General features: G+C 48.4%; 1 protein-coding gene across 2 annotated transcripts; it reads left to right on the forward strand.

Moving 5' to 3' along the window:
- The first annotated feature begins 1,618 nt into the window (after positions 1 to 1,618).
- SRSF4 (serine and arginine rich splicing factor 4) lies at positions 1,619 to 8,656 on the forward strand. Of its 2 annotated transcripts, XM_015649460.2 has the most exons (6): positions 1,619 to 1,794; positions 3,218 to 3,360; positions 4,222 to 4,334; positions 5,997 to 6,211; positions 7,000 to 7,083; positions 7,237 to 8,656. In XM_015649460.2, exons 1-6 carry the CDS (start codon positions 1,688 to 1,690, stop codon positions 8,006 to 8,008), a joined length of 1,434 nt encoding a protein of 477 aa, XP_015504946.1. In that variant the 5' UTR covers positions 1,619 to 1,687; the 3' UTR covers positions 8,009 to 8,656. The 2 variants fall into 2 exon arrangements, with proteins under 2 accessions (XP_015504946.1, XP_015504947.1); XM_015649461.3 differs by lacking the exons at positions 1,619 to 1,794; positions 3,218 to 3,360 and adding an exon at positions 3,711 to 3,914.
- Positions 8,657 to 10,911: the final 2,255 nt, after the last annotated feature.

The following is a 10,911-nucleotide window of genomic DNA, read 5'->3' on the forward strand; positions in this document are numbered from 1 at the left end:
GATCCCAGCAGGCTCTCCATGCTGCTCCATAGGATGAACTACAGGGAAATGTCCCCCAAACACATCTTGCAATGGAAATAACCTCCCTTGGGTTGGGTTCTTTGAACTTTCTTTGCCTCAGAACCTTTGGAACCCAACCCAGGGACCTCATTGGGTTCTCCCACCTTGTGCCCAACATGATCCAAGTGGGAGGACCACGGCTGTGGAGTTTTGTGTGGACAGAGGAATTGTGAGGGACTGGTTGTGTCAGCTGAAAGCTCTTCTGGGATTCCTCCTGGAGTCCTGGATGAGTTGGTGGGGCTGTGGCAGGGCCCCTCTGGGTCTACCAAAGGCCAGGGAAGGCTGCATCTCACCGGGAGCTGCCAGTGTCATCCCCGTGCACAGGGAGTGCACAGATGTGGGGCACAGCCCAGGAAGCTGTACCTGCATCTGGGGAGTTTCTGGTGGGGTGAGGAGAAGAGCAGGGCAGGAATGTCACTCAGGGATGGAGGGAGCATTGTACAACTGCATGTGTGCTTGGAAGAGCAAAACTGTGAAATTAAACTCCACTGCCACGCTGGGAACTAAATGTCATTTCATCCCCCCTAAAACCCCTGACACTGAGACCTCCCTCAGCAGAGCAGGTGTACCCCAGGATAGACTGCACCAGCATCTCCCTTCTGCTTCTCCATCCCTAATAAATCCCCCAATATTTTGTATTTTCCTTCCCCCTGCCAGCATTGGAGGCAGATCCCCATCCTGTGCCTCAGTGCTTCCTGATCGATGGATAAAGGGGGGAAGAAAAGCAAAAAAAGAACTTGGAGATCATTACAAGCACTATTAAGTATGACATAAACCAGAAAAATTAATGCAAAGCTTTTATCCCCCCCATGGTTTATCTGGCTCAGCAATAAAACCCAACATCCTTTAGAGAACTCTTTCACAAAATGTTCCAACCTCTCACTCCTACACCAGGGTACAAAGGAATAAATAAATAAATGTAATTCTCTTTGTCAAATGAGCAGGATCATGGATGGAAATCCAGCTGCTGCTGTTGCACCTACACAATTGTAATCGTTTTGGAGGTGATTGTGGGGATTTTTAGGGGGGTGGCTGCTAATGCTGGAATGTTCCTATCCTCTGCTGGGATCTGGGGTGATTTAGGCAACTCAACCAAAAGGATAAAAATAATTCCCCAAAACTGACGTTCAGAGTTCAGCAAGAGCGATGTTGTTGCTCACCAGGGGAATGAGAGCAGCTGAGTCTGGCTGGGAAAGGCCAAGGGGAGACTCCGAGGGTGGGGATGGGGACCCCGATCCCTGCCTGCCTTTGGGGTCCCGTCAGCATCCAGCGTTTTCGGAATGGGGCTCTCCTCAGGCAAAGAGAGGAGCCCACGAGCACCTGGGCACCCTCCTGAGTGCCCTGCGCATGGGGTATTGATTGTGACACTGCAGAGCAATGTGGAAAGATTTATTGAGAACAACCAACAACGTGTTCTTGTTTCCTGCTGTGCCCTCCGTGGGGAGCGGGACCCGACGGCGCCGGTGGGGCCCCCGCGGTGGCGTGGCCCCTTTAAGAGCGAGCTCGCGCGGGGGGCGTGGCTCGCGGTGACGTTACCTCGCGTCGCTACCCGCGCGCCGCCGTGACGTCAGGCGGCCGCGCGGCCCCCGGGCCCCTGACGCCCCCCGGGCCCAGCCCCGGCCCCGCGATGCCGCGGGTCTACATCGGCCGCCTCAGCTACCAGGCCCGGGAGCGCGACGTGGAGCGCTTCTTCAAGGGCTACGGCAAGATCCTCGAGGTGGATCTGAAGAACGGGTGAGCTCGGGCCCGGCCCGGCCACCGCGAGGGGAGGGCCCGGGCGCCTGAAGGCCTTGCAGGGGCCGGTGGGGAAGAGGCCGCCGGGGCGCTCTGGGTCGGGGCAGGACGGCTGGGTCCCCTCCTTTGGGAGAGGGGCAGGGAGGTCGGGCTCCCCCACGCTGGGGGGACGCGAAGCCTGGGCCTCTCCTGGGGCGGAGTGTGGGGGTCTCTGTTTCGGAGAGTGTCCGTGCTTGAACTGCCATTGCGGGAGGGACAGGGCGGCCGGGTCCCCCCTTCTGCGGGGAGAGCACGGCTGGGCTTTTGGGAAAGGACAGGCTGCTTAGGTTCCTTTCTCGGGGGGACAGAACATCTGGATTTCTCCTCTTTTTATGTAGGGGAGGGGACAGGACGTCTGGGCCCCTGCTAGAGGGGGGCTGGATGAGTCAGTTCCCCCATTTCTGGGACGGGGGACAGGCTGCCCGGGATCCCCTCCTGGGGGAAGCAGGATGCTCGGGTTCCTTTTCGGGGTGGGGAGAAGGATGCTCGGGTTTCCCTTCTTGTCAAGGCGGGACACGATGTCTGGGCCTTTTTTGGGGGAGGCGGGATGGTGGGGCTCTGCTGGGGGAGATGCGTGGGGGTGGCTGGATCCTGCATCCCCTTTTTCTGGAGTGGATGCAGGACACCTGGCTTTCTGTGACAACTGGGGGTTAGGACAGCTGGGTCCCACCTCAGTTTTTAGGGGCCAGCTGGTCTGTGTCCTTGCCCTGCTTTCTGCAGGGAGGAGGGGTCACGCTGAGGGGCTGCCCCCAGGGCGAGCACTCAGGGGTGAGCGTGGGTAACTCCTCCCCAAAAAGAACCCCATTGTTTTGGGTATGGGGTGCAGAGCTGCTCCCAGAGCCCCCAGGCTGTCCTGGGGTGCGTTCTGCCCTCCCCAAACACCCCAAACCCACTGTACCTCTGTTCTCACCTGTTGTTCCAGCAGCTGAGCCCTCACTGCAGCTCCAAGGGCTGGATCCTGCTCCACCAGGGCTTGGCCAAGACAAGTTGGGGGTTTTAATTTCTACCTTTAAAAAGATGGATAACACCCTTTATTTCATCAAAGATTGTGCCATAATAGTAATCTCTTGCTAACATAAATGAATTCAGCCATTACACTGCCATGTGATTTATCATTTTGTTGATGAAGAATTACTTCAGGTTCAATTCAGCAAATCAGGTGTGTTTTCATGTCTTGCTATTTCTCTCCCTGTTTTTGGAGGGGTTTTAATTTTTTTTTAGTTTTTTCCAAGGCTCAAGGCCTTGAACCCCTCAGGTGTGCTCAGGAGGCTCATCTGCAGGACAGCACACACAGGGCTCTGCAGGAACCCAGGAGCTGCTTCTGAGCACAGATAGCTCAGGTTCAGTTCCTTGCCAGCGATCCCTGCTGTCTCCCTGTCCCCAGGTACGGCTTTGTGGAGTTTGATGACCTGCGAGACGCCGACGATGCCGTTTACGAGCTGAACGGGAAGGATCTGTGTGGGGAGAGGGTGATCGTGGAGCACGCCCGCGGCCCACGCCGGGACAGCAGTTACGGTTCTGGACGAAGTAAGCACTTGTGCTTTGGTATCCATGGCTTATTTTAAATAAAACATTGCTTTACTCTTCTATAAAAGTAATTTTAAAGGAAAGCGATACAAAGTTGTGACTAGTGTTCTGTAACTATAAATGTAATTGTTGGTCTGAATATTTATTAATTTGTTTGTTGTATTAAACTCTTTTAATTGATACATTAATAAACACAGTTTCTTGTACCATTTTTATTATTATCATTTCGTTTAACTAATTTGAATGATTTATTTGCTATGTGATGTTTAACATAGATTTAACAAAGACCTCAATGTTTTAATTGAAAGAGTCCTTTGAGGCTAAGATGACTGCCCGTTCCATTTGCTGACCTTGGGGTACCTTTCCATGAGTGGCTCTTTGACCTTTGTGGCCCTTGGCTGACCAAAAAAAAAAGAAGCCATGTGACGACCGCAAGCTTTTCCCATTAGTCCTGGGTGGTGAGGATCCCAAGGGTTAGAGACAGATGAGATTAATCTGGAATAGGTGCCTGAAAATCTTTATTCATGTCAGATATTCAGAAGTTTTTAAACAATGTAAGTAACATTAGTCAACCGGCTTTATTCAGTTTCTTCTTTCAAACTTCTTTTCAAATTATTAAATATAATTGCATGTTAATTCTAGCATAATTCTAGTTGTGTGCCTTGTTTAATTACGAGCTCGTAGTAAAACTGTTTTAATGCTTTGTGTCTTTGTGAGGGGTTCCATAAGGGGGGTGGGTTTAGCCCTGGGGGGTCTGTGATGTCTTTGGGGGCACCTGGGGCAGAGCAGTTCTGTCAGGGCGGAGAGCAGGGCTCCATTTCCCTGGCTGAAGCTCTGCTGTCTGCTTGTCACCTCCTAAAGGTGGATATGGTTATAGAAGAAGCGGAAGAGATAAGTACGGTCCCCCGACCCGTACAGAATACAGATTGATTGTGGAAAATTTGTCAAGCCGCTGCAGTTGGCAGGATCTGAAGGTATGGGGCCCCTTTCCTTATCCTCTCTCTGTTACGGAGCACAAAGGGTAAAAGATCTCCAGCAAGGCAAAGTGGTGTGCAGCTCTGCTTTGCTCCAACTCCTGAGCAACTCCACGGGGAGTAGATTTTGGAAGTAACTCGTACCTTAATGCAGGAGTGTATTTGCACATATGAAACCATTCGTGAGAGGCTGGGAATTGCACCTCCAGAACCGGTAGTGGGAGAATAATTTCATCCTTAGCACCAGCTAACATTGTGTACAGGTGTGTTTTATCTTCTCTTAAGCCATGTTAGAACAGACTCAAATCACACCAGGGGTAGGATTCACTACAGGTGGAGGAGTTTGCCCTTGTCAGTTTGGGTTTAACCCATCAACTCATAAGGTGCTACAGCTGTTTGAAATAATAGCATTGGTCCTGCACAGTCTCAGGAATTTCCACACCATCTAAAGCTGTTCTAACAAGGGAAAGGATGCTTCCAGAATGAGTAATCATGCAAAATCTCTGCCAAAAACTTACTTTTGAAGTCCAGAGGAGTGGCAGGTGATTCTCAGTAGTGGAGGTGTTGAGTGACACCGTGGAGCCCACAGTAACTCTGAGTACTCTGGAGGTGACGTGTTGGCTCGTGATTATCCACATTGTGGATTCAGGGAGCAGGATTTCAGTAGTAGATGTAAAAAGAATAGTGCTTATCAAACTGAGCAGCAATTGTTAAACCCACTTGTTCTTACTGGAACACTTTCTCTTATGGTTCTCTTTTAAGGGTCTGTAAAATTTGTTCTAAACAAACTGACATAGTAGAAACTGGTCTGTAATTGAATTTTGTACTAGCCCAGGTATGTATGGAGATGCTTCCAGTGTCTTTGTTGTTAATGCTTCATACCATCAGTAGCTTGTCTTTGCTTCTGGTATTGAAATTCTAAGTAGAGCATGGCATGATTAATCCTCCAATGGATGCATTACTGCATTTTTGGGAATAGCTTTCATTTCAGTTTATTTAAATGGGAGTAGCTGGGTTGAAAACAAACCAAACCAGAGCTCTGTGCCCTGTTTCCACTGCAGCCAAATTGCACAGGGGCTGAACAATACCCTGGCCTGGCAGCTTGCTGAAAGCAGGGCAGAACAGACCCCTGATAAACAGAGGGGTTAAGGAATGGAAGTGGAGAAACCAGGAAGCATGAAGTGGGAAAATGAATTGAGCTTGGAGCTCTGTTGGGGTTTTTCCAGCAGCACAAGCTGTGTTAATGAGGTGGAGGATGAAGGGATCTCTGCTTCTTGGTGGGCTTCTTGCCTTTTCATAGTCAGCCTTTATCACCTTTCCTAATTATTTTTGAAAACATGATTTAGACAGAAAGCCTTTTACTTCTTTAATCACTTCTGTAATTTGAAGCTTAAGAGCCCAAGGTATATTTGATCTAAGACTTGAAGTGGGAGACCGTAAGTTATGGTTTGGCTCAAAATGATCAACCTGGTTCTAATCAGACCGACTCTGAAGTCATAGTGTGCTGTTTGGCACTACAGATACTGCTTGGGCCAAGCCTTTGCTGACATCCCTGTGAACAGAAGAGGCTCAGGGAGCATCGTGTCAGAACTGAGCAGGGTCAGCTGGAAGCCTGGCTGGCTCTGGATTCGAGGCAATGGTGATTCTGTCCTCTTCCCCTAGGACTATATGCGTCAGGCAGGGGAAGTGACATATGCAGATGCACACAAAGGAAGGAAAAATGAAGGTGTGATTGAGTTCAAATCCTATTCTGACATGAAAAGAGCCCTTGAAAAGCTGGACGGGACAGAAGTCAATGGCAGGAAGATTAGATTAGTGGAAGACAGACCTGGATCGAGACGGCGTCGCTCTTACTCCAGAAGCCGAAGCCATTCAAGGTATGTCTGTAATGTCATTAATTTCTGTTAATGAACATAGAGCAGATTGAGACTTTTGGGTTCCAAAACACCTTGGGAATGTTTGGAGCTCTCAACAGGTCTAGTTTTTTGAGCATGAATGCAAATGAGGGATGTGTTCTGAGGCGTCTCCCTTGGTGGATGTGTGGACGTGCTCCCTGAGCACCTGTCTGTTCTCCCCTGACACTCAGCCCTTGTTCCTCGTGGGTGGAGCCGTGTGCATGGAATGAAACAGAAGGTGCTTCTAACACTTCAGCTCTGAACACTCTATTCTGCTCCAAGCACCAGGACTAACAGTTCTGTCTCAGCTTGGAAACCTCCACCTGTTCCCTGTTTCTCAGAGATTTGTTGCTTTCCTTGTCTGACCAAGAGCTGCTTCAGCAGCACCAAGTGTTCTCCCCTTTCCATTCTGGGGTAGAACTCGTTGCAAGAAAACTCAGGGAAATCTTTACTGTTCCTAGAAGTTGCTTATGAAATCAAAATCTGAAGTCAAAGCTTTATGACAGTGTCTCACCATATTCAAACTGTGATTTGATTGGGAAAGTGGTTATCCCTTAAATAAACTGGCATGTTTTCTTCCAGATTAGCACCCTGCTTGCAGCCAGAGGTGGCAGCAGGGAGGAGAGGTGGGGAGAGTTTGGAACTGTGTTGTGTAACTCTGAGCATTTGGCTGCTGAAAGGTGCTTTATCCCCGTGGGGTTCTGCCCCAGGGGGGGTCACAAGCTCCCCATGGACACGTGCTAAGGTGAAGCTGCTTCCCTGTGTTGCAGGTCTCGCTCTCGGAGCAGACACTCCCATAAGAGCAGGAGCCGCAGTGCCAGCAGCAGCCGCTCCAAGAGCAGATCCAGATCCAGGTATGTCTTTGTCCTGGGAGAACTGGGGTGAGAATATCGTGTTAAGTTTGCAGCAGGAACACTTTGTTTTTCTTTTCCCTCCCGTTACCTGCACGCTCTGCTCAAGCCCTTGCCACACTAAAGCAGAGCTGTCTGTTGCTTTTGCACTTCCAGGTCTGTGTCCCGTTCCAGAAGCAAGAGCCGTAGTCGAAGCAAGAGCCGTAGCAGAGGCCAGAAAGAGAAAAGCAGGACTCCAAGTAAAGAGGATAAAAGTAGGAGCCGCAGCAGGAGTGCAGAGAAATCCCAAAACAAAAGCAAGGATAAATCTGAGGGCATTCTCCATAACAGCGATGAGAAAGCCAAGAGCAGGAGCCGCAGCAAGGAAAAGAGCAGGAGCAGGAGTGAGAGTAAGGACAGGGGAGAGGCGAGGGAGAGCATGAGGAGCAGAAGCAAGGAGAAGAGTAGAAGCAAAGACAGGGAGAAGAGCATTAGCAAGGCTAGAAGCAGGAGCAAAAGCAGGGATGAGAGTAGGAGCAGGAGCCACAGCAAGGATAAAAGAAAAAGTAGGAAGAGGAGCAGGGATGACAGCAGAAGTAGAAGCCGGAGCCACAGCAAGAGTGAGAAAAGCAAGAGGCGCAGCAAGCGGGACAGCAAAGGCAGCAGCAAGAAGAGAAGGAAGGACAGCCACGAGCGGTCCAGGTCAGGCTCCAGAGAAAAGGAGCAGCTCAAATCTGAGTCAGACAAGAAGGAGGTGAAAGGCGAGGGGGAGGATGCAGTGTCCCGCTCCAGGTCTAGGTCCATTTCCAAGTCCAAACAAAATGTCAAATCAGATTCTCGTTCCAGGTCCAAATCTGTTTCAAAGCCACGGTCCCAGTCCAAGTCCAGGTCTAGGTCTGCCTCTAGGTCACACTCCCGGTCGCGGTCAAGGTCCCGCTCCAGATCCTAACCTTGCTGCAACCCCACTTGGAATGGTTGGAAAAGTCTTTTGTACATGTTTAGTAGCTGTAACCAAGTGATTGAAGTAGAAACCCTGTTGATGCTATGTATTTTTAACAACCTGATGGTCTGTCTGTCATTAACTGCAGCGCTCTCTCCCTGCAGTGCTCTCTGCTGTGAGGCTGCTCCACTCATTTTCTATCCAGTAGAAAGGTTCTCTTTACACACAGCTCTTCCTCGAGCCCCCACATTGCCCTGTTTTCCAGGGAGTCCTGAAGGGAGTGAGCACTGCCCTGGTGGGTTTATGGGATTGCAGTGATGACTGATAGGTAGGTATGATGGATTCAACAGTCTTTGCCCTCGATTGATGCCCTTTGATGTCTGCCATTTAGTGGAAGTGCTAAGTCTTAAGTTTCATACTACTTTTGTTCATATTTTTTGGACTTACAGAGTTGTGAATAGCACAGTCAAAAGGAAAAAAAAAATAGAGGTACTTGCAGTAATCTATAGGGAAAAGAACTATAGCTCCATATTCTGGTATTGTGACAATATCCTTGTTTTATATTAAATTTTTTTATTTTATTTTTCCCTGTCTTGCAAAGTACAGTGATCCCCATTTCCATGAAATTTGAATAAAGACTATTTTTGCTTGATGACATTTGGTTACATGGTGCTGTGTTGTGATTGTCAGCATTTTCTATTGATCAAAGTAAGCCTGGATTTGTAGAGAGTCAATCACAGAGAAAAGGTTCTTAAATCAGAAAGTCACTTCACATTCAGTGTAGGCACAACACTTGAATACAGTCCAGACAAAGAACTTATTTCTCCAGCATATTTTCCAGGAGTTTTTTCCTTCTAATAAAACACCTTCTCCCAAAAGGAGGAGCCTTCTCCCAAAGGAAAGGAAAAATCTCAGGATGTGTTTCTGGGCTCGGAAGGTTCTGTGTATGTCTGTCATGTTCTGTGGCATGTCCCCAGCATCCCTGGGACCTGGGGAGAAGGGAGGGCAGCTTCTAGCAAGAGTTTTGTAGGTGTGTAGGTGTTCCTGAATAATATCCCAAATTTAGACTTGGGCCATTTGCAAATTGCTCAGACTGAACTTCCCACAAGCTCTTCTCCTGCACAATTGGCTTTGAATGAAGTGACATCCCCAGCACCTGTTCTGCCTGCAAGCAGCATTCTGAAAAATAGAAGGCAAAATGTATTTTGTGAGTTCTTGCTCTGGAATAAAAAGGTTGGTCACAGCTTCCCCTAAAAATGACCTTTATCCAATTCCAAACTGTTCTGAACTGATGGCAGCGGCTCTCCAGTGAGACTCACTTCATAGGTGCAGTAATTCCATGTAATTTGATCATTTGGGACTTGTCTTGTCATATTAAAAAGATGAAGGGGTAATAGATCATCAGAGTTGCTTTCAACACAAAATATTTCCCCACCCTTTGAGAGGGGTCAGGGCTTGGTGAGTGACTCAGACTTTATCAAATGTCATTACCACTGCAGCGTGAGAAATCTCTCTGGAAGTGATATTTTTTTCCTTCAGAAGGAAAAGCCTTTTCCAGCTATATATATTTAGTGCTTTAACATCTTACACTCTCAAAATGACATTTTTAATCCTTTTTGCTGCTTAATCTTAGTGCAGAAGCAAACCAGCCAAGGCAAGATGTTTGCTAATAAGGGATAATTAACCAAAAAATACTTTTAAGAAAATCTGCAGATTTTACAGTCTAGGCAAAGACTAAAAAGTGACTCCAGTTTCTGCTGCCTGGCAGCTCTGTTCCTAATGACCAAGCCAGGTTTTAGAGAGCCCTTGGGGAGATGCACCCATTCCTTAAATACCTGAGGGAGGCAGCAGGAGTGAAGCCAGGGCAATGGTAATACTATAAAATATTAATGATAATAATTACATTACAAGGTCAGGAAGATCAGAGAAATGTCTGCAATAATTCTGCAATATTCCCAAGTAACTTCTGTGTGAATAATTAAATACAAAGTGAGCTTTAGGCTAGAAGTGATGCACTGAATGTGGTTTAGGGTTGGGGTACCTGGTGAGCTCTGAGGAGAGAGGCAGGAATGCATGTGGTGGGCACGGGGCAGCAGAGCAGCATGATCAAAGGGCAAAAGGCCCCAATGTAGGGATCTCTTAACAAAACTTACAACAATTACAATCAAATTAAGAGTCTAAATAAATATGGATGGTTCAATTACTTGTGAATTTTTTTTGCTCCAACACCCCTGTAAACCTGGACCCACTGGATGCTTCAACACTGGCTACAAACCTGCAGGATTTGTGTTTTAGCTGGAACTTGCTGGCACAGATGAGGTGAGAAATGTATTTGTTTTCTGACTGAATTTAAAGATTCTAAAGGTTATTTTATGTGATTTGCTCGAGGGATGAAGAATATTGTGATGTGTATTTCAAATGAGCCATTGCAAATCTCATTTATTATTTTCCCAAAATCCCATTCCATTTAAGCTGTCACAGCTTGGGGCCTCCTTGTGCTCTTTCCTTGCTCACCGTGGTGGAAAACCCCCGACGTGTCATTAAAAAAATCCTCCACCCACCTCTCTTATTGTTCCAAACTTCAAATACAAAGGAAAGAAAGAGTCCCAGATGAAAAGACAAACAAGTTTAACAAACGCAGAGAAGAGGGAGCAATATCCTCTGTCCTGGGCGTGGGAGGCAGCAGGGCAGCGTGGCCGTGCTTTGATGGATGCTGTGAGCAATGGGCATTGACAGCTCCCCAAATCCCCGGGTCCGCCGGGAGCGTGTCCCGGTGCCCCGGCCGTGCCCAGGCGTCACCCTGGAGCAGCAGCAGCAGCACGGTGGGGTGACACTGTGACATCCTGACAGCCACAGTGACCCCCCAGTGCTCTCCCAGTGCTCCTCCAGTGCTCCCACACTGCCCCTCCAGT

This window comes from Parus major, chromosome 23, assembly GCF_001522545.3.
Source record: "Parus major isolate Abel chromosome 23, Parus_major1.1, whole genome shotgun sequence".
Taxonomy (NCBI): domain Eukaryota; kingdom Metazoa; phylum Chordata; class Aves; order Passeriformes; family Paridae; genus Parus; species Parus major.

Bases quoted from the DNA above. Each gene is read 5' to 3' on its own strand.
- SRSF4 (XM_015649460.2), top strand. From the start codon at position 1,688: ATGCCGCGGGTCTACATCGGCCGCCTCAGCTACCAGGCCCGGGAGCGC. The intron at 3,361-4,221 runs GTAAGCACTTGT...CACCTCCTAAAG, and splicing joins CAGTTACGGTTCTGGACGAA to GTGGATATGGTTATAGAAGA. The intron at 4,335-5,996 runs GTATGGGGCCCC...CTCTTCCCCTAG, and splicing joins GCAGTTGGCAGGATCTGAAG to GACTATATGCGTCAGGCAGG.